This window comes from Meriones unguiculatus, chromosome 12 (assembly GCF_030254825.1).
Source record: "Meriones unguiculatus strain TT.TT164.6M chromosome 12, Bangor_MerUng_6.1, whole genome shotgun sequence".
NCBI lineage: Eukaryota > Metazoa > Chordata > Mammalia > Rodentia > Muridae > Meriones > Meriones unguiculatus.
The window spans coordinates 76,733,366-76,757,458 of NC_083360.1; the positions used below are offsets into that span (position 1 = coordinate 76,733,366).

At 41.7% G+C, this 24,093-nt stretch overlaps 1 protein-coding gene across 9 annotated transcripts in view; it reads left to right on the top strand.

The window, feature by feature from the left end:
- Nucleotides 1-24,093, top strand: part of Nfia (nuclear factor I A) — a 526,906-nt gene that overhangs the window by 440,693 nt on the left and 62,120 nt on the right. For 6 of the 9 annotated variants that reach the window (XM_060365916.1, XM_060365918.1, XM_060365919.1 and 3 more), the window contains exon 7: nucleotides 14,017-14,145. The exons of the other annotated variants lie outside the window; for them this stretch is intronic. In XM_060365916.1, coding sequence (XP_060221899.1) covers nucleotides 14,017-14,145 — 129 coding nt within the window. The remainder of the gene's footprint in view (nucleotides 1-14,016; nucleotides 14,146-24,093) is intronic. 9 annotated transcript variants of the gene reach the window in all.

Below are 24,093 nucleotides of genomic sequence, written 5' to 3' on the forward strand. Positions count from 1 at the left end.
TTCAGCTGGTCCTGTGTAAATAAATAAATTACCCAAATCACCAAGCCCTTTAATTTCATGTGTGAAAGTGAGGCTATATAAATATTCTAGAATGGAATAAAATCAGAGACAGTGCTGATTGCTGAGGCTCAAGCGTGAACTCTTTTCCCAAGTGCTGGTGGTTCAGTGTGTAGCTCAAACTTAGAAATAAGGAAAGGAGGAGCATTGAAGGTGACCACTGCAGCCTTTGAAGGCTGGCTGGAGTCAGGGATAATAAGAGAAAAACAGAATGCTTCATAAAAACAGGGAAGTAGAAATTAAGAATTGAAAACTCTAAAATTCTCATCTCCCATCATGATCAAACATGCAATCTTTGTAAACTGCTCCAGATTTCCATTTCCTCTTGTGGAAGTATCAGAGACAACAAAATAGTTCCACCTTTCGTTTCAGCTTTGAGAATATCAAACATTGATATAAAAGAAACCAAAGCTACTGTTTATTAACTTTCTACTATGTGCAAAATACTGTATATGTCTTCACCCATGGGATGCCTTCAATATCCCTAACATATACTTAATAAGCCATAGAACTTTAGTGAAATATTACATACATTTTTTGCTGAATACTTAAAAAACTCCAAAGTGTTACAAGAGGTATGGTACTATGAAATTCGATGGAAAACACATTGTGTGCATCTGTAAATATGCTATGCAAAGCTCTGTGCAAAGTGGAAGGTGAAATAGGAAATAAGCAAGGTAGAAGCTAGCCTCCAAGAAAATACAACCCACTGAGGGCAAAGTGGGTGAAAACTTACATAAGTAATGAGGTTGATGGGATATGGAGGAGAGAGAGCATCACAGTTAGGGAGTTTATTCATTGGCTTGGTCCCCGATCTCCCAATGCACTTGTTGATAAGGGCTATATACCAGCTCTCCCATGACTAGCAGAGCAGCAGTGAGGCTGGTCCCTGTGTCCTTCTCTTCCCAACAGGCAACTATCACCTGCCCCAGCCCTAAAGAGCATGCAGATGGTACACAGTCTAGGAATACCGCAGGAAGGATGTTAGCTAGAACCATCCTGAGTTAGCAAAAGAGATGATTCCTCATATGGACCAAAATCTCCCTATCAAATCACAAGGTTTTTGACTTATGGCTAAATAAGGATTATGGACAGAAATGCAAACAGATAGGGGTACATGATAGATCAGAATTATTTCAGGTATGTAGTACCTTGCATTACTTCGCATTGTCTATTAAATATTGTTAAAAATCTCTTGAAACTACAAGGTAGTTTAAATCTTTGATATAAAAAGAAAAATCTCTTTAAGTAATGATCTTACCTTCTTTACTGTATGAACATAACGCACATATGAACTAGTCTGTAATTTGGTTAATAAAGAAGCTATATTGGCTAATATTTTTGTCACTAGAATGCTGCTGGAATTTTAAATGTTTGTTTTATAAGTAATGGTAGCTAATTTCAACACATATTATTCTCAACTACATATATACAAACACATACATACATACATGTAAGATACACATGTATGTGTTTATTTCACAGATACCCATTTATTCAAAAAGTGATCTGATCAGATTACTTACAATAGTATTTACAAGCTGATTTCTCTCTCATTTGCCTTCTGTTTCTCTACTATAACACCTAAATATGAAACGATTGAATATAATACGGTAGTTCATGTACAAATAAAGGCTGCTGATGCTTTTTAATAAGGTAGTTCTTGAATACTTCAGAGCAAGAATCTTTTCTATGAAGGATGGAAAGAAGAGAAGGAAGTCTTTGGACCCATGCAGATTCCTGTAGTCCTGTCTCCCTGTCTGTTCTGGGTGTCAGCTTCTGATGGGCCTGTGTACTCGACCCCTATTTTCCTGCAGACAATTACAATAATTTATCCCAACTCCATCCATCCATCCACGGGCTTCAGTTACATCATAAACTCATCCATTAATCAAAGACACGGCACACGTTTGGAGATGATGGGCGAAGTGCGTCCTAGGAGATTCCGGGAAGTGCTCATGTGCACATAGTAAATCAGAGAGGAGTCCTGATGGATTCCTGAACAGCACTCCAAGTACTCCAATGGAGAGGGACCCCTCTGGTCCTGATCACGATGTATATCTCTCAGGTGGGGGGTGGGGAGAGCAGATGGGATCCCCATCATTGTACAGCATCTCTTAGAGGTGAAAAGTTAAACCCAGATGGACAGAGGCTACATGCTAAAAGCGCTTCATTGGTGTGACTGCTTGGAACCAAGGATTACTGATCCCTCCTCACCTTTCTTATCAACTAAAAGTCTGTCTGATGTTTTTGGATTCTTAAATCCAGGGATGGGGATGCTATTATTCTTGATTCTCTGGTTTGTCTGGTGTGAGGACCTGCTTATAGTTCAGTGCCCTCCATCACTGTGGAGAGTGGGTGTCACCACCCACTGCTGATATTCAGCACTTAATCAAACCATGCTCCTGGGAAACCTAGGTTTGGATGTGGGCCTTGTGTCTTCTGTTCTTTATTATATATAATTCCAATATCTCAGCATCTCCCACTTTGCATATAATGAGGGATGGATTAACGTTTCCACTGGCATAGGCAGAAATGCACTGAACACCTTAGAATTTCTGAGTGCCCTGACCCCTTATCCGTTGGTAATCTGAGTGTCCTCTGTGGTGCCCAGCACCTCTGCCCTGTTAGCAAGCCTAGCCTAGAAGTCGCTCGGCTATCACCAGCTTCCGGCATTCATGACTTTCAAAACAGGTTTACTTGGACTTGATGCCAATAAGAACCCAACATCTGCTTTCCAGCCATGTCAGGAACAGAGTGAAGAGGGAGTTTGTTGAAGTGAGTCTGCAGCTTTCAGCCTTGCTTGCATCTCAGCTCTTAACAGCAATCACGTTGTGTGTACTAATGTCCAAATATGTACAGGGATTAAAAGGAGTAAGGGATGTTGAATGCTTTTCAGAGCCAGTTCTTATTTGATATTTGTCATTTTGTGGTGGTGACACCTGCCGCTAATTTTAAAAGTTATTTTGTCCAGTGGGTGGATTTTTTTCTCCTCAGAAATTTTACCCTCAAAAGGTTTAACTAGTGATTTTTCTCCCTCTTAGAGTTTATGAGTTTGTCTGTCAGTATTGAAAGCTTAAGATGCCTCTAGTTGAAAAGGAAAAAAAAAAAACATAGCACATACTCATCGGATTTAGTCACATAAATTTTTGTCCTAGCCATACATTAAAAGGTTTTACAGAGAAATGGTTTATTACAGGTCACTGCTGTTTGAGTTACTTGACAGTTGTCTTGAATTGACTAACACCAGAGCTGGAGATAAATTTGAGCAGTTCAGGGATTCCTTAAATCCAACACTCATACTTAGCTGTTCTCACCATCAAGGGCAAGTTAGTAGCCATCAGCGTTTGAGCCAGTAAGCAGAAAGAATAATGGAGGAAGCTAGCTTTGTCTTGTTTGACACATGTAGCAATACTCCGTTGGGGATGGCCACGCTCAGTGGCCAGTGTCATTTGCTTTGTTGTTTTTTTAGCTTGCATGAAGACCTTTTCTTCACAAGTGCTGGATAAAGTTCATCACATGAGCAGAAAAAGCTGTGAGCGATGGTGCACAGCTAGCAACCCTTTCTGATTGGCCTGTGGGGAGTTGTCTGCTTAAAATTGGATCCTTGTGTTGAGTATCCAAAAAAGGTGTGAATGTGAAAAAGAAGTGTTAAATCATGACTCCAGAGAAAATGTCGGCCATGAGCAGTTTTTAGTTTAAGTAAAAACCAAACTTTAAAATTTGTATAAATAAGACAAGTGGGGGAAAGGGTGAGTCGTTAGCTCCAAAACCAAAGCTTCATGGAGAAGCAAGTTTCACTGAACTTGAATGCGACACTCAACAGAGACATTGATTGAATGGAACTGACTCATTTTCTTAATTGATATGCAAAGCTCTGCCAAGCATTTACCCTTAGTGTCAGATAAGTAATTTTTAATAAAATATTTCCAAGACATGAAGACAGTTAGGAAAACAGCACGGTTTTTAATAACTGCACTCGTAAGTAAACGGATCTATCATTATGTTGTCACAAAGAATGACGGAGAGCAGAAACACGCAGCTGATCCCTATAAGCGCGTGAGGTAATTCGACAGGCACCCTTCCTCTGCCGGATGCTGCCTTAATCATTAGAAATGCAATTTGCTCTGTTTGCTATGTCTCTGTCAGTGTAAAGGAAAAGCAAGCCAGTGAGATACGTGCTGCAGCGACTCGTGTGTTTGTATGATTGCTATCAGAGTTTCATGTGATTTTCGAATGTCTGAATGCTGCTAATAATGCTATGGCATTTCCACAGGCATGACAGTGCATTTGAGACGCGGTAGTTGTCCTGTTTGCAAAATGTCAATGTAGTGAGTACCCTTGAACTCGATTTTTTTTTTTAATTTTGAATTGGTCTTTGGGCTCATCTATCTGAAACGATGACACAATTTATAGTCAGATTTTCCTATGAGGGATGGGCTAAAAGTTGTCTACATTAAACAGTAGCCTGGGAGAGAAACTTTCTGTGAAAAACTCCATGTCCAAATGATGAAATGCATTGCCCCATTCCAACATTCATAAGCAATGGCTTTAAAAAAAAAAAATCCATTTTCTTTTACCATATAGCTCCGTCTTGAACTGTGAATTGCTGAATGGTTATAAAAGGACATCAGCACAATTCACTACCCAAGTCTATCTCCCTGCTTTCTCTGTGACGCATAGGCCTTTCAGGGCCCAGAACGGGGTTATTGAAGGATGGCGGGCAGATTTCACTGAGTAACAGGTGGAGGTCAAAGTAGTTTATTTGTGGGGATGAACAAGTGCAGAGACGAAGCATCAAATGCTTTGCCATAATAAGGTTTAGCAAGAAAATGCTGACTGTACCAAGCCGAGATTCTCGCTGACAGAACCTTTTCTCGTGTTTATTACTTGATTTCACAGTTCAAGCAATTTGAAGAGGCCTAAAATTATATTCTCTTTCCCTTATGAAATGTTTCAATCAGCTTCAAATTTTTCACTTCAAATGAAGTGATAGGTGCTTTCTATGTGTCCAAGAAATATTAAAGTCGATAGAGCCCTCCCGCTGGCCTTACCCCACATATCCTTCAGATTAAATTTTACCAATGGAACCCTCAGATTCCAAGTATTTTATCATGGCTTAAGTGACAGGTAAGAACATATTTTAGTAAACACTTAAGTTCACATCACTGAGGCTAATGTTATTTGCTCAGAAAAGCATCAATAAGGATTTTGACAAAGCTTGAGCACTGTGTTGCCTGTGGCTGATGAAAGGAAAAACCTTTGGGTTTCCCAACCTTTCATACTACACACAGCTTTGCTTTTAGGAGCTACATATGACCTGCTCGTGCCTGTCTTTGACAATAAAATCCATAAAAGCAATGCTGCCACTGCCGTCCAAGGAGACGAGGTAGGAAGGTAGGAAGTTAGTGGGCATTGCACACACAGGGGCTGCCCCAAAGAACAGTCACCTTGATGCCAGCACATGCATCTGCCCTGGTAGGTGCCGTGACCATCAGCCACCCATGACCCTGGACGCCCAAACTGCGGCGATGCTGAGCCGTGGAATCTGTAAATTGATTCATGTGCATTGGAGTACCGTCACGTGGCTGGCATCTACCATATTGGACAAGACAGATACAAACCAAACACAGATGTGATTATTGACTTTTGCAGCTGTATATCTAAACAGAAGGACTAAAATGTTTTACCATGGTAACTTGATTTTTATTTATTTATTTATTTATTTATTTTGCAAAGAATATCATTTGTTTTTCTCACAAACTTCTTCTTTACCCACAGTCCTGTGAATGTGAGTGAGTGCTATGTTGAGCCAAAGCCAATCCTTTCGGTAACACATGGTGGGAGGAAAGGCAGGGCAGTGGGGTAGGTGGAGAATATACCATCTCCTGAACACACAGAAAGCATGACACACAGTTTGTTTATTCTTGTCCTATTGCTGGGATGTGGTTTTTTTTTTTTTTTTTCCTTTAGAAAAAGGAGGTAGCTTCATGCTGCCCCCAAAACCAGGTTTATATGTGGCATTTTCCTTGTGCCTAAGCTTGGTTTTTCATAGCAGTACATAGAGCTTCCTGATCACAAGAAGGCATTTGGAGGACATTAGAGATTCATTACTTTTTTCCCCTAGAAATATTTGTATCATGGTTTCCTCCAAATTCCTTAAAAAAAAAAAAAAAAAAAAAACAGGAGAAATCACTATGTCCCCTAGCCTTTTAAACAGCATGGATGTCTTTATGGAGTGGTAATTCTTCCAGAGGTCTCCTTCAAATGATTGCACACCATGTGAGAAGGATAGATTTTTAACTTTCATTGTATTCCCCCCGCATCATAAAAATGATGTCCAGATATTTTTATTCACCGAAAGGGGCTAACAGCCAAATATTTTACCTCTCAACTATCCAGGGTGTTAATTATAGTAAGTTATGTTACAGTGAACCCTAATGGTTTTTATCAGTAGTACAAAAATCTAAGACAGGTACAATATCTTCAATGACACCCTCACGGCACATACTGTGTGCTTATACATACTGAACCAGAAGGGTCCTAAAGCCGTCATTAGTCTATCCAGCTGGCACCTTCACTTAGCATCATTAAAGCTGATTGTTAAAGCTGATATAGTCCTGTGGAATAGTTGCAATAGTACTAGCAAGGCCCTGTTTTTTTGCCAGCGGTAGGACATAGTGTGGCATAGTACTGCAAACTGGAGAGATGTGTCCGAGCTCTCATCCTGGGCTTGGGAAATAGCAGTGAAATTGATACTTACACTATTAGTCTAAGAGACCCAACTGGGCATTCTGTTCTCCACACTTCAACCCGAAAGGTAGTTGAATCAAAGCGCCTGCGTGTGAGAGGCCAGTCGTGAAAGTGATTAGCAACATTTATAGGAAGAAAAGTTCTTCATTGCCACTCGTAAGCTGGACTCAATCCAGCTCCTGACACGGCCATGTCACCAGGCAGATAAAGAGAACCTTTCTTTCAGCATATGCTCTTATTCTGAGGTGGGGGCACACAGCTCTAATGTCAGCACTCGGCAGACTGAGGCAGGAAGATCAGGAACTTTAGACCAGTCTAGCTACACAGAAAAGAAAGGGAGGGAGGGAGTCAGTGACGGAGAGGGAAAGAAAGAGAAAGAAGATGGCTGATTCTTAGAAGGCTGTTGCACAGAAAGGAGAAAGAGCTTTCGCTGCGTGGGTTCAAATCTAGGCTCCTTTACTTTACTAGCCGTGTCCCCTCACATCCTCAGTTTTCCCCCTCCCTCCTTAGTCACTGCTCTCTGAGCCAACCTCCACCTACTAGACTATTCCTAGGCATGCTTGGCCTGCTTGGTCGTCATACCTCCTTCCTATCCTTGCAGTGTGGCATCTGCAGGCTGTTGTTTTGCTTGCTGCAGTTTCAGTTACCTATGATCCTCTGTACCCCAGAATGTTAATATCCACCTTGACTTCAAGAAGCAGAAGCCCTAGTCACTGCTTAACTCATATTGCTTTGAGTCTTCATATGACTTTACCTTAGCAGGCCTTTACTCTGTCCGATGAGGCTACAATCAAATTTTGTCCAGCCTGACTGTCCAGCAAGTTGCCAAGACGTGGGTGTTAAAACGCCATTAGTATGCATGATCTTGAGCAAATTTTTAACATCCCTTCATCTCTACCTCCTGCAGTGTTAGACTGTAGATAGGCAAGGATAATATCTCTATATCTGAAATAAAAAATGTAAGGAGTTAAGATACTTGTAAGTACATAACACATAGTATGTACTCTCCAATTTATTGCTTTATTATTTTCTGTCTGAACTTTGGAAATGATTAATACATAGAAATTTGATCTCACCAGTTGTCTGCTGGCTCTCATCAAAACAGTCAGGAGGTTAAGGCTTCTAGTAACCTTTAGGCTTGACAAGGATCATCCTGCCAATGGGTCACTGGGATTAGAAGCTGACAATAAGGAAGAGAACAGCCAGAATACGTCAAAGACCATATGGACCAATGGTTCTCAACCTGTGGGTTGTGACCCCTTTGGGAGTTGACATCCCTTTCTTGGGGGTCACCTAATACCATCAGAAAACACAGATTTCTCATTCCAGTTCATAACAGTAGCAGAATGACAGTCATGACATAGCAACAAAAACAGTTTTATGGTTGGGAATCACCACAGCATGGGGAACTGTAGGAAAGGGACGCAGATCGGGAAGCCAGAGAATCACTGAGAGTGACCAACGTCACAGCATTTGTGGGGCTCTTCTAACCCGTTTCATCCTGAGCTTAAAGCTGAAGGGTGGCATTGCCTCTTCTCATTCTCTCTCAGACACTATGTGGCTGTAAAATACCATTCCTGAAACTCAAGCTTCTCTGTTATTTACGCACTTTGAAGAAAGGGGTTTGAATTCCATAGTCCAGACTCCAGCAATGAGACAAGGTTTCCTATAGACTGTCCCAGGGCTACGGTTGCCGGGAAAAGACATCTTTACTAGTTCTTTGACAATGTAAGCAGCAACACTTGCATGCCTCAGTGTCCTTTTAAAATGCCTGTGCAGCGACGGGAGAGATGGCTCGTTGGTTAAGAGGCCCTCGGTTCAATTCCCAGAACCCATGCAGTGTTTTGCAACCATCTCCAAGTCCAGTTCCGGGAATCCAGAGCACCCTTCTGACTTCCACAGCACCAGGCACACATGTGGTTACACATACATACACTCACAAAACAGTCACATGCAAAAAATTAATTAGTTTAATGAAGTGTTCAATTATCATTGGGAAGTTCAAGTTCATGCTTTGCCCTCCCTCACTCCTGCTTCTGTCATTTCTGACAGTGGCCCTCGGAGTCTTCTCAAACAGTGATAACACCTCGTGACAACTTTGCCGTGCCTGTTGCAGTTCCTTCACAGCTGCTACTGTAGAGTTCTTGGTCAAAGTCTTTGATAAAGATCTGGGGATGGAGTAGATAAAATTATGATTCTCCTATTTTCTGTTTGCATTGCTTAAAGGAAATCTCGATTTCTCTAGGAGACCCTGGGAAATAATTACTTAATTAATTATCATTGAATCTTATTTGTTGAGAGCTATTTCTTAGAAGAATCAGGGGGAAATAACAATTTCCAGACGTTTTTATTTAATCTTTTTTTTTAATAGCCACTAATTATGCCTCCTTTCCCAACCCCAAGAAAATTATAGCCTAGCCCTCCTTTTAAGAGATGGTGTCATTTTCTCTGAATTAAGTGTATCCTAGAGGGAAACCTAACCAATTAGGATTAGCCAGGTAAACATAATGGAAACATCTTAAAATCTATGCATGTGCATAGCAGGTAATGCCCTCCATATTTGGAAATCCTGTTGGTTTTTACTGCAGATGACTGGTTTCCACACACTTAGCAATTGAAAGCAACGCGCGTTTTGTATGTCCCATTTCCATGGTCAGTGGTGTGAGTACATTTAATCTAACCAAGTGCTTGGGTCTCTCCCAATGTTGACGTCATTGTTTTGTTCCATCTGTACCCCTTCCTGGAGCATAGAGTCCTCCTTCAGATCCTCACAGTCATTGGCAGAATTCAGCATTTTGGGCTTTAGGACCAAGGTCTTGGCTTTCTTAAAGTTTCATTACTCTAGATAGTACATTAAAATTAAAGATTTGGTTCGTTAACAGAAATCCCTACTAGTTATTATTTGTACAGTAATTATATAACCCTGATATGTAGATAATTAGTAAAAGAAGCTTTAATGAGGAGTTTATTTTGAGGTAATGCTCAGAAGCCAAATTATCAGAAAAGCGAAAACCAAGATGGATGTTCTGTAGCTTTTAACATAGAGGATTTTACTCACATTTTGAAATTTCATCTGGTCAATTAAGTATACAAAACAAATTAACCAAAACATATATTATGCATGTAGAAAAATATTAAAGTATATAATAAGAAAATGGGCTCAATGTAAGTCTTTAAAAATTGAAAACACAAAGTAATTTTAAGCTTCATGACAGCCTTAGGGTTCACATTACTAGACTGTGATAAATTTAGAAGATTAGACATAGTCTGGCTTGTTGTTCTTGCATGCTGACTATGCTTCTTCCCTCTTTAACTCTTTCCAGGAGAGTTTAAAGTGAGTGTGTGTGTGTGTGTGTGTGTGTGTGTGTGTGTGTTCATGCTACAGTGTATATGCAGAGGTCAGAATACAATCTGAATGTGGGCCTCACCTCCCACCTTGTTTTAGGCGGGGTCCAAACTGGGCCTCCCATCCTGTCACAGGAGTATGGAGACTAAGCTTTCATGGCTTGATCCTGTCATAAGAGTGCAGAAACTAAGCATGCCTGGTGTTAGCTGGCTTTAGTGTAAGTCTGAGGTTTTGGATGTAGTTCCTCACGCTTGAGAGGCAGTGCTTTGGCCACTGGGCTTTTCCAAAGCCCCTATTTTGCTTGTTTTTAAAATCCATTTAGCAACTTGTTCATTCTCTACTCATTACTGCTTCAGCCGTACTTAAAGTTCCCTTTTTCCACATGGAAGATAGAGGGGAGATTTGAGCATTTTGAAGAGCTCACAGCTTCCTTGAGTCAGCCACTTGCTCCCTTCAATGAAGTTGGTTCAATACTATGACTACAACAATGATTCCACTGTTCAAAAACTAAAATAAAATCTTCAGTCTTGGAAGTTGTGACATCTTCCACCGCTCTTCTATTCCTGTGCCTCTGCTATCGTGTAATTCAGGCATTTGACTGACTTTGTAGTTGGCAGCTCAATACTTCATCTGTGCAAAAGAGATCTGAGTGACTGGGAGATTGGCCTACACTTAAATGTTAGATTATTTACCTTTTTCATTTGAAGGCTTTCCATGCCTAGTTTAGGTCATTCATGGGTGAATGTTCACCTATGACCTCAGTGTACCCCACCCGTCAGCACAGTGGCACGGGGTGGTCTGTCTTTTTAACAAACAGGTATAGTTAGTGGCACTGGGACTGGTGACTTCGCTTTTTAACTCAGATCAAACAGGGTTTGACCTAAAAAGGATTTGATTCAGGGGTACAATTAGCATGAAATCACACAGCCATATATTATGTACTTGCATCTGACTGGAAATATACTAACTAGTCTCTTTTTCTCTTGAGATGAAAACCTAAGTTTTGTTTAACCAAAGCACCTGTGGGGGAAGTCACAGGTAAAGGTGAAATCTGTACAGTGAGTCTAAAGATCACACACACACACACACACACACACACACACACACAAGACAGAGAGAGAGAGAGAGAGAGAGAGATCCTTTGGGACCCTTTGGCATGTTTCAGAAACTTTGATCAATATCTTTAACTTAGAGAAGGCCAAATAGACATACTTCATGTCTAGATGCATTTGGATATCATATTATAAATTGTTTTAATCTCTGACTTAAAAAAAATAGACATGTTTAGGTATAGCCTCTACAAAAATGCTTGCCATAGTTCATGGTATTAGCAGTTACTCAGGAACAGTCACATACTAATACAAAGATACCTATTACTTATTTTTCTAGTTTGCCCAAATGATTTTTTGGCCATGGTGGTGAATGGGGAAGCGAATCATGGGTAGACAAGTATAAATTAATTTTTCTTCTTACAATGTGGTGCAGACCAGTTTGATTCTGGAAACTTGAGATCCCAGATTTGTCCTGTGATATGGGAACTTGAGGTAATTTCCTTTGTTATATGTCCAAATTTCTTGTCTTAACTGGCACTCTCCCAATGGATAGATGCCTCCAGTTGTGTCTGTCAGCATGATTGCTGAGAACACCGCAAATCCAGTAATTACACAGGACTGTTTTCCCTTTATTTCCCCACCATTTTTCATTTCAACGCATTTCCTGAGTTTAAATTGTTGTGAAAACCCTAGACACTGTAACAAAAAAATGCCATTTTTTAAAACAAGCTTTTATTATATTTTCTTAGCATAAAGGTAATATATGTTCATCATAGAAAGGTCAAGTAAGCAAAAGGAAAGCAAGGAAAACCATAGAAATTTAGCTCACTGAGAGATCCACAGTTACAGTTCACACGTGCCTCCTGGTTCTTTCCCTGCATAGAAGAAAAACACTTAAATTATGTTGTACATCCCATGATTGGTGTATTACACCATCCCATATTGTAATTGGTTTTTCAGTCAACATCATGTTATGAATATCTCCCATGTCATTATTCTTTTACAGTATTCTTTGCATCAGTTAGACTATACTTACTGAACCAGTCCCAATTGCTTATGTTCTTAAGGGTTTCTTTTTTAATTTTATCTTTTCTTTTTCCATTCTATAAATAATTCACCGAAAGAACATCTGAGCTGCTATTATCAAGGGCATTTTTATGTTAGAAAAAAAAAAAAAAGCTAAATTATTTAAAGTGTAGAAAAATGCTTTGGTGCTGAAATAAGGTACCTGACAAGACAAAATGATTGCATGGGAGGCTTTCTTTGTGTGCTTCGGCAGCCTCCTTTGTAAGGGTCACAGAGGTCACAGACACGTGACAGATTCACTAGAAAAGTTGAAGCCTGTGTAAGTCAGATTTCTGTTACTGTAACAAGTACTTGGGGGAAAAAAGCAGCTTTTGAAGACAAGAGAATTATATTGGTTCATGGTTTTAGGGGATCTAGTTCATGATCAAGTGAACCTCACAGACTCAGTCAGTGGTGCTTGGTGGTAAGGCAGGGAGAATGTGGAGAGTAAAACTGCTTACCTTTGGTCAGGAAGCAAGAGAGAGCAAGAGAAAGGGATCATATCCCAGGATTCCATTCAGAAGTATGCCCTGGTGACCCTTGACCTGCCTTTTAAAGGCTCACCTTCCTCCCAATAGAACTACTCTGGATATGAAGATCTTAAATAATATGGAGGATTTTAATTCAGAACACGGCAAAAGATCACATCCAAAGGCTTTCTAGGTCTGTGTGATCCGGCTGCCAAGAGATCACATCCAAATATTTTCTAGTCCTATGTGATATGGCTGGAATACACACGCTACTTTAATTCAGGAGACAGAGGCAAGAAGATCTGAGTTCAAAGCCAGCCTGGTGTAGAACAAGTAAAGAAAGGCTTAGGTACAGTGTGGTGGTACATGCCTTCAATCCCAAACAGTGAAGGTAAAGTTAGTTTGTAGAAAGAAGCACCCATGTTTGAAAGTGATGTTTAACTGAGTGGCAGAAATAGAGACAAACCAGGGAAAGATTTGACAGAATAAGATATACTTAACTCTCATGAAAAGAGAAGAAATGGGGGGCTACTTAAGGGGCAATGAGAGAGAGAGAGGAGGCAGTTTTACTGGGACAGTAATAGAGAGACAGGTTGAGAGAAAGAACCCAGATGAAGACCAAATGAGCCAGAGAATAAGAAGGAGCCAAGAGATTAGAGCAGATTGTGTGAGTTAGTTAGAGGCCAAGCCCAGTAATTCAGGGGCCAAGAGAAAAGCCAGATTGAATAAGTCAGCTGGGAGAAGAGTTTGAGCCAGAACAACTGAGTTGAACCAGCCAGCCCAGAGCTCAGAAAGAATAAGAGTGAGCTTATTAAGTCTCAGAGGCCTAAAACATTCAAGGCCTAGGTTAGATTGTATGGAGGCTAGAAGCCTCCAGGGATAGGCCTACGTTAACAGACAGAAGCAGTAAGCCTCTGAGACCACAACGGAGATAGGTGAATAAAAGCTCCTTTTATGCTTTAAACACAAGTCTCTTGCAGGGGACACTGAAGATCCCCACATGGGGAAAATCAACAGTCCCCAAATGGCCTATGGCTTAATACAATACATTGAAATAAACTACAGAACCACCTAAAAAGGGAGCCATTCCGTTACCGATTTGTTCCTGTGACAATCTCAAAGCAATTCAGTATAAATTTCCATTTACAAATGATTCCATTTTGTTTCTTTATTTTTTTTTTCTTTCCTACACTCTCTAAGTGCTGTCTTTTTCATCACACAAATGGTTGCTCTGTAGATTAAAGTTGCCTCAACAATGAACCCTTCTTGCCAGGCATGCCATCTCCAACCACACTGAAGAAGTCTGAGAAGTCCGGCTTCAGCAGCCCCTCCCCTTCGCAGACCTCCTCCCTGGGAACAGCCTTCACACAGCATCACCGACCTGTCATTACAGGACCCAGAGGTGAGTTGCTCCACGGCCATCCACAGGCTCTACCTCATCGTGTAGAGATCCAAGTATCAAAGCGGGGAGACAATGAGGACTCCCCTGCAACCATTCTGAGGCAGTAAGTGATCCAGTTCTTATACTTGAGGGTAGTCTTGGAATTTTAGAGACTAAAGATACTTGGCATTCAATCTGTTACTCTCTTAAGGTTAAAAGACAAAAGCCTCTTCTTTTTTTTCTTTTTTTTGAGGGGGCAGTGGGATTTTGCAAAAAGATGGAAAATAACTTGAGCCAACATCAAATGTGCCCTCAGGTTATGCGTGTGCATGCGTACATGTATGTGTTTCGGTGAGTGTTTCTTCCATGTGGTCAGTTACCTTCTTCTCAAGTAATAAATGTTTTTTTCAGCCTCCCATCCTTACTGATTCTCTTCCCATGAAGCCTGACTTCCATATGTGGCATTTTGTGTTGAGGTTATTTGCATCAGGGTGCTGACGCGTCGTCTTCGTTCCCTCCTTTTGAAGTGGTAGATGTTTTGTCTGGTTTTTGTTGCAGTGTTTTCCTTATTTTGGTCTCATGTGCTTTTAAGTTTATTATTAAAATGTGCTCACAAGGAATATGATTTGTATTTTACATTGAAGACAAGCCTTAAACCTCAAGAGAATGTCAGCAAATCACTTGACTTGATCCTACTGCAAGAGGAAAATGTTTCTTAGTTTATTCATACTCCCACAGTAGGAGGATGAACAACTATGACCACATTTGCACCTCCCCATCAGATTGTCCTTTCTGTCCACAATCTACCAGCTGGTATCATAAACCACCCGGGAAACTCATGGGTCTCTTGTCTACTTTGACATATTGACATATACCTGGGAAAACTGATATTCCTTGCATGAACTCAGGGTTAGGCTCACAAATCTGAATCCATTTATTAACACTGTGATGGCTCCAAAGAAATATGGTAGTTGAAAGGGATGCATGGTGCACATGTGAAAACTCTCACTGAAAAAAATAAGCACTCTGCCGTGGAAGCAATTTCTACCTCAGTTGCTTTGTCCTTAGAGATACAGCACTCCTTGATACAATGTTCTCATAAGGATCCCTGACTATTCTTCATGTGTACCTGTGGTATGATCACAGATACTTACCATACATACATACATACATGTACATGCATATATATGTTATACATATTATATGTAGAAACTTGAGAATTCACTTCTGGATAAGCCATTAACCTAGTTAGTATTATATCCTCTTATCATTCACATGTGATGAGATTATAACAGAAAATGAGAGGTATGAAACCATTTTAAGTCAGAATATTATGGTCCAAGATATGTGTGGGTGGGTGGGTGGGTGAGTGTGTTTATATATCACTTTATGGTCAGTTTAACAAACGCTGAATGAATGTTGAGAGCAAATTTTTCTGCATGACTCAGAGGAGGGGATTGTAGAAGTTCATTCATTTGTTCATTAAAGATTTGCTGAGTACATGTTGCCTGTGAAAGGTCAAGGTCTGGTTGGTAGGAATAGATTCATTCCCAAGAGAGTGAATTGTTAGAAGAAGTTGGGGCCTGTTTCCTCACTGCTCTCTCCCACCTTTGCTCATGCATGTGCCGGTTCTGCACATGGCCATTTCACTCTCTGCTCCTCTGCCGTGCTATGACAGAGCCAGGGCCCTACATGTCGGTCACCAGTCACCAGAATCTAGGTGCATATAAATATCTCTATAAGCATCCTGCCATAGATATGTTGTTACAGAATGAACTAGCATAGCCAGGCCTCAAAGGGAACCTTTTCTCAGTATGGCCACCGTATCCCTTCCCCCCTCACATCTACATTTTCGGCTAAAAGAAAGAAAGGATGAGATGCCAGCTTATAATGTTTCATAATTCCTTTCTTTTTACATTGATTTACTGTGCACACATGGGCATGCGTGCGTATGACGTGGCATGTGTGCAGAGGTTAGAGAATGATTGCTGAAGACATTCCTTCTACCATGTGGGTCTCAGGAACCGAATTAGGGTCTTCAGGCTCGGCTGCAAGCATGTCTTCCCATTGAAACATGTCACCAGCCATCTGCTACCTTAGGTCACGTGGTCAGAACTGTACTGTATGATTGGCTCTAGCCACGAGAGGGGGTGCAAAATGTAGTTGTAGATTTTTAGCTGAATATAATCATCAATAGGCATAAATGGGGTTTCAAAAACTAATAGAGGAGGGTGGAATCTATTAATGAGCAGTCCCTCATGAACTTGCTTAGGACTTAGAAATATCAAGATGAACTGGCCAGAGCCAAGACCAGAATTCATCGCATTTAGTTTCCAGTTCAGTAGTTTCTATCCTTTACCCTGCCACTGGAAAAATAAATAAATAAGCCATCTTTATTTAAACCTTTAGTTTGTTTTCACACTTATTAGCCCAAGACTTGATGTAGCCATTTCACCATTTTGATAGTCATGGCATAGCCTGTGTTACCACAAAGTTGTTATATAGCTATCTTAAACAACTCATATATCTTTATTAGCCTTTGGTCCCTTGCCTCTACCAAAGACACAGTTTCTGTAAGGCACAAGCCACTTCAAACACTTTTTAGAGTCATTTTGGCTTTTTTCAGTGTTAGAATTAACTTGAAAACCCCTGTCGCCATCTGGTGACCCATTAATTTTTCCCACCAATGTTTACCAAGTGCTCACAACAAACAAGGTACTCTTACAGCTACTGAACAGAGGGTGCAAAGGACGCCCTAATCTGATCCCCAGAGTCCTTAGCGCTCGGCAGCTGAGGGAAGAGAAGAGCCAGCAGTTGTCTGGTGGGCTGATCAACCCTAATCTGAAAGTCTGAAATCAAAAACGCTCCCAAGTTTGGGTTTGTGAGCACAGATGAGACACAGCCTGGGCACCCCATTGGTGCTCAACCTTTGGCACATTCTGAATTTCAGATTTTCAGATTAGGGTTATTTAATTGGTAAGTGATATATAGTTATTTTCCCAAATCTAAAATAAAATCCAAGCTCAGAAAAAAGTCACAGAATCCCAACATTTCAGAAAACGGACTTGACCTACACTGTGCTAGGAGAGGCACCAGATGCCAGGGAAGACAAAGAAGAGCATCCTCATGGGAAAATACCATGGCATTTGGCATTGTCAGAGTACAAACAAGCATGATGCTTAACCCCATCTCAAACCTTTTGCCATCTGTTTATTAGTATGCAAAATAGAGAGCAACCGAAAACAAATAATTCTGTTAGACAAGAAGGTACTATGAAATTAAAATGAAGCAATTGCAGGTGTGGCTAAATCAGTGCGCGCGTGTGTGTGTGTGTGTGTGTGTGTGTGTGTGTGTGTGTGTGTGTGTGTGGTGTAGTTTAGTAGCCAAAATGTCCTAATTCTGAAAATATTCATAACACACACAAAACAATAGTCATATAAACCAAAGATTTGCCGTGCAGCTTTCAGAGTCATGCTGGTCTCTGTTTGGAGAGGTTGTCAAAACTTTATGTGCTCTAAAAGCCTTTCTAAGCCATGACCCTCCTGGTCTTCATAATGAAAAATCTGAGAAGCTGAAGTCAGCCATATCTCCCAGTTTAGCAAAAAAATATATATATTTAATATATATTTATTTAATATATACTGCAGAGACTACGCACATGAAGGTCATCTTCCCAGAAACCAAGGTCACCAAGTGGCAGGCATCATGTCTTTCCCACTCATCACTGAATCCCTCGGCCTCATGAATCGCACAGGAGTATTCAATAAATGTTCCTTAAATAAATTAATGAATGCATCCATGTGATTGAAACAGAAAGTATTGGGAGTGGTGGGAAGTTATTCCCGCCCCCTTTTGTAATAACAACAATAAGTTATTAATAACATGTGTAAGAACATGTATTTTGCAACATCTACACTCAGCCTAGAATGTGCAGGCATTCAATACCTATTTGGCTTCCATTGAGGGTTTCTACCTTGCTATGCATTAGGAAAACTTAGCTCAGAAACTTGGGTCCCTTCAAAAGGACACAATATTTTGCCTGTAGTACTGGGTTTGCATCCAAAGACCAGCTCGAAGGGGGGACATATGCTGGTGCTGCATCACGGTAACCATGAGCTTGACCGTTGGCACAGGCCCCAGGGGGGAGGTTCGTCCAGCTTCAGTCCCCTCGTATCTGCAAACTTGTTGGCTCTTCAGGAAAGCTTCTCGAACTTAGCTGTGGAACATGCTGATGCTCAGCTGAATCTAATTTGTTTCTCCTGGGTTAGTGCAATTGAATTATCTCAAGAAAATGGGAAGTAATTAAGTACCTGTTGCAAGCAGGGCGCTGACATATCCTGCCAATAGACAGGCACGGGGTGGTAATTTATTTTTGGAGTTTGTCATCTGGGAAAATAGGACATCGCTCTTCTCCAGGAGGCATTATATCAGTTGAGTTTTCAAACCCAGGCATTACAGACCTAACAAACTCCTGGAGCACGGGCAAGAGAGGAAAGATTTGGGAAGACAAACTGAGCATGCTCACAGTGCACAGTTTCACGGGGAAACCTCATCCAGGGGCCTGGAAGTTACTGGACAGCAGAGAGGAAATGCAGCATTTTAGCAAAGGCTCTTTAAGTCTCAGTTCAGGAAATTATTAAATTCATTAGCCAGATACTTACAACCAGCTATTACTGCCCAGCCAAAGGAAAAACCAGCGCCAGCAAATGTTTTAAAACTACAACTAAACAAAAGTCAGGAAGCGTGTAATTAAAACTGTACCTTTATTGTATTGTAAAGCGTTTCACTGTGACATGGAAAATATTTAAAGGAGAAGGCTGTTTAGCTAATTTGTCTGCAAGTGAGCTGCGGAGTGGAGAACCATCCTAAATTAACTGTAAGGCCACCCACCGAGAGAACCTCATAAAGGGCCAGGGCAGCTCAGCTTGGTTTTGTGTAACTGTTCAATAATTACCAGATAAATGCGTAGCTCAAAGCTCTATTACACTAATAATTTGTATGAAGATAGATGTGTGGGAAACCCTGCTGGGTTAATTTGTCATCCTGCAGGAAACTTTAAAGAGGGGTCCCCTGTAGTAGAATCATGTTAATATGCTGTCCAGGGAGGACAGGTCAGAGCAGGGGACCACTTGGCTCCTTAATCTCTTCAAGAGGCACAAAGCCCCTGGCAAGAGGTCTGAGGAGAATAGGGTGGTTAGCATAGTGGATCCGCATCCACACCCATCCTGACCAAGGCAGCTGCTCCCACGCATGCCTGTGGCATCCTTGTGTGACAGAAGGAGAAAGAAGGGGATTCATGGAGCTGTGTCCACATATAAATGGTAGCAGTGGCCAAGCCCCCTTAGTGATACCAGATACATCAACTGTAACTGTACCAAATAAGTCCCTAAACAGTTCTTTCTTTTTCGTGTAGCTTAATCTTATATTGATTCATTATTTGTGTTCTTTCTTTCTTTTTTTTGGCACAAAAAAAATTTGAAATTGAACGTGTATCTTTCCTTTATGTGGAATTGTCTCTCCCTGGTGATGCCCTCTTCCCCTCCTTCCCTTTCTCTGCCCTCCCCTCCCCCCAACCGCTGTTTTGAATATAAAGCTCACATTTAGGCATCAGCGCAGGTTTGAGCCGCCTCTATTGACAAAATCATAAATCATGTTCGAGTTAAGTGCATTGCATTGCCTGGAGCTGAGCTTCAGCAATGTTTCTGTAGTCCAGCCTATCACCCGGGGAGTAAGGGAGTGAGCACTGTAGGGCCGCCGTGCCCAAACGGCTGCAAGAACACCAAGAGACTCTTCCAAGCTGCACCCTTTGTGCCGGGCACACTAGCGCGATAATCACCCACATGTACGCGCATGTGTTTTAAAGTCATAGTTCCACAGAGAATTTATGTTTGTTGTTTGCTACTTCTTTATATTAAATGCCAGTTGCTTCTCAACTGCTCCCAAAGACTTCAGTTTTCTTATGTGAAAAAGCACGAATGAGAACATCAGAGCTGTCTGGTTCTACTTCAATAGTAACAGGTCTGGGACAAAAACTCTAAAAAGGAAATAAACCTTTTTACCTCCGAAAAAAAATAATTTAAAAGAAACAGAGAGTGTGGAGCAAGAAGCTGTGCCCGGCAGTCCACCCTTAACAGGATTCAAGGTCTCGTAGCCATGTGGGCTCTGTTTAAGCCTGCGGAAGTGATCTGCCCTCATTGGGCCTGTGTTTTCCCCCTTCTGCGAAATTGGAAAGCGTCAATGGGAGGAGAGAGTAAGGTGTCCTGGGTAACGGCGGGCTTGAAATGCAGCGTGTGTCTAGTACGTGTCATTTTTCTCCCAGACTCCTCCTCGGCTTCCTCCATGTTCATTTTCTTGAAATGATCTCTCACGTTTTCGTTCCTCACTTGCCCTCTACTCTCGCCGATCTAGAAGTAACCTAGGACAAGCTGGAAAAGAAAGATGGTCTTGGCGAAGTGAGCAGAACCAGGTCCTCTGTAGCCCCACTCCTGTCTGGAGGAAGAGTGGACTCTGCAGTAGAGCAGGTGGCCTGTCCCTTGATGGGCAGAGGCTTCATCTAGACAAGCCCCTCACCAAAGCAGAAGGACCTTCGTTCATCGGGTCTTCTGCTTATAGAGTCAATTCAGCAGATGATTGTTGAGCCTTCTTCCACCATGAACAATGGGGGCCGGATGATCAAGAGCAGCGGCTTATCTTCCTGCCAGTCCACCCAGCAGAACAGGCATCATTGCAACTGTGGTAGCATTAATGAGGTGGTAAAAGAACCTGAGGAACACACCACCACCATTTCAGCCACTGGTGGAGATTTTAGGATATGTCTGTCCATCAGGTTCTGAGGGCACTTTCTGTTGACACGGTTAGAAACCCTTGTCATCTTTAGGAAATGTCACCCCCATACCCTCCAAAGAAATGATAGACCTCCACTTAGCAAAGAAACAAGCCAAACAGGCAAAAAAACAAAAAAACAAAACAAAAAAAAAAAAACAAAAAAAACCAAAAAAAACAGACCTATGCATTACAGGAGGGAGAGGACAGAGCTAAGCTGCTTGGAATGCTAGGCAGTGGGCAGAAAATCTCACCAGCCCAGGACTTGGTTCTGCGCTTAGTACTTGGGGAGCACAAGTAAAACCCAAACCTAGAAAGTTCAAACTGTGAACCTTGTATTAGTTACTTTCTGCCACTGTGGCAACACACTGTAAGCAAAGGCAATGTAAGCAAGGAAGGGTCTGTTTTTGCTCCAGAGGGATAGAGCCCGCAATGGAGGGAAAGGCATGGCATGGCAGCGGGAGCGAGAAGCTAGCTGAGCTCATTTTCATACACAGAGTGATATAAGGCTATCATCCCTCAAAGTCTGCCCCCCCACGAAGCACTTTCTCCAGCAGTAACCATCTCACACAGCGCCAGCAACTGGAGGCCAAGCGTTCAAACACACGAACCTATGGGGACCATTTCTCGTTCAAGCCATAACATACCTGCAGCATCATTTGTAAACAGTTCAACTCTTGAGTCTCAGTTTCCTGATTCCACTGTATAATTCTGGATTACGCTTCACATATCTCATTCCTAAAGATATCTGAGGAATAATAAACACCCGAGCCTAGCGAGCATACTGTTTAGCAGGTGGTAGATCCTCAGTATGTTGGCTGCATGAGTGAGCTATGTACCTCTCTATATGCATTCATTCCTACCCTCAGACGGGTCTTCTAACTGGTGCTATTATATACACTTTTAAAAAAAAAAGTGTGCCAGTTTACAAAGTTTAAGTAGCTTTGTGCAGATTATCAAGGAGCAATTTTATTCTACAGGACTTGCTTTCTATAACCCGTACAGAGTGGAACATGTCCACTAAATGAAAAGAGGAAGGTGTGCACCGTGGACACTAGAGCCAGATGGTACCAGACATCCCTCTTGAGTAAAGTTCACTACCTTTACACAAACTCTAATTCTGCCGGATGAGGACAGAAACTTCAAGTTCAGGATGGCACTTTGAGGTAACCTTTAGCAATCACAACCAACAGCACCATCTTAAAGTGCTGTCAGCCTGATGGGTTTCAAAGAGAAGAGCTAAATATTATCCTTTGGCTTTGCAGTTGTAGGGTTACCTTAGTGGGGTTTCTATCAATGTGATAAAATACCCTGACCGAAAGCAACGTGGAGAGGAAAGGACTTATTTCACCTTAGAGCTTACAATGCATCATCGTGTGAAGTCAGAGCAGGAACCTGGAGGCAGGAACGAAAGCAGAGCCCATGGAGGAGTTCTGCTTACTGGCTCGGCCCCCTGCCTACCTCAGCCTACATTCTGATCCACCTCAGGACTGCCCAGAGGGCACACTACTCTCGGTGGGCTGGGCCCTCCCACCTCAATCATTAATCAAGAAGATGCCCCACAGTATTACCTACAATCCCACACAATGGAGACATCTCAATTATGGCTCCTTCTTCCCAGATGACTGTCGCTTGTGTTCAGTTGACAAAAACACCAACCAGCACAGGGATTTTACTTGCTTTTCATTGATGTGAGTTACTTGCTTTATGGTTACTGTAGAGAAAGACATCACAAGCCCCAGAGGCTGCCATCCACGTAGCTATAACTTCTGACAGGTATGGTTGCTGAAGCTTTCTTGAAACATTCAGTCTGCCACTCCAGGGGTCTTCTGACAGCCCCTCACGAGATTCCCACTTGCTGCCGTTAACCGCATAACCATCCCTTCTGTGGTGGGAGGGTTTTTCCCTCACACTGTTTTGATGTGTTTGTCATTCTTCATCTCTTGTCTCATAGTCTCACTTGCATACAACATAGAAGCCTACGTTCCCCTTCATAGAACTGGATTCCCGTCAACTTTGCCTATTAAATTATCACTTTTCATATCTGTGATGGCCACAGCTGTTGGGTGCTGTTCAAACACATTTCACATCAGCCACCATGGTAGCTTATGCAATTAGTGCGAGAATATGGTCAATTCAGAAATCCTGTCAGGATAAAGGCTGGGGCTCTGTATCAGACCTTAAACAAGTGTACTCCATGTCTATAAAATCTGAATATTCTAGCCAACAGTCCAGATGTTCCCTGTAGCTCATTTTTAAAATATGTTGTTTTAACTGGCACATATGCCTTTGTCTTCCAGCCTTCTAGGCTTTAATTATTACCATGAATCAGTTGTGCTGAGTTATTTGTAAACATAATGCTAGATACTCAATTCCGCACCCACACCCCCCCACTCAAATTAAAGATGAAGGATCTCAGTAAGTATTTTGTTCAAATTCTGTTCTGAAACGAGAGAACCAGAGGAGAGGGGCTTTGCCCATTCCTGTAACCCATGTAGAAGCAGAAACCCAACACCTACCTTTCTCTCTAAATAGAGAATTTTCCCAATTTATGCCCTTGGTCCTAGAAAAGCCTTCTTCTGTAGGAAGCCTGTGTTAATTTCCACTTAGCACACATTTTGGGCCCCTTCAAGGGAGTGATGAAGGCTTCCATGTGCCCATGTTAGGCAGCGTGCTCAGAATCTGACTGGGTCACAAAGCACTATGAGTGACAGATGGATATACACGGTAAAAGAACAGGCCAGTGGAGACAGTCAGAATTAACACCCAGTGTCTGAGTTCTGAGAGGAAGATGGCCACATAGTTCTAAACATTGACGTTGTCTCACACCCTGAGTTTCAGGCAAAAGTAGGTACTTCAAATACTTTTGGTCGAAAAGGAAACTTTTCAAGTTATTGAACCTAGTTATTTTACTGTGAGACCAAAGGCATCACCACTGCTATTGTTGTGTCTGTATTTTGTTTGCTTGCAAAATTAGTTCTGAAGTAACTAATGTAACTAAGTAACTAATGACCCATGGTTATGCTGCTCTCTTACTACCCGCATACTCCTTTGTGTGGAGACAGGCAGAGAAATGCACGTTTTACCCCACCGCCCTTCCTCCTGTGTGTGCTATAATCCGTACATAGCCGGAACTGATCTTGAGGA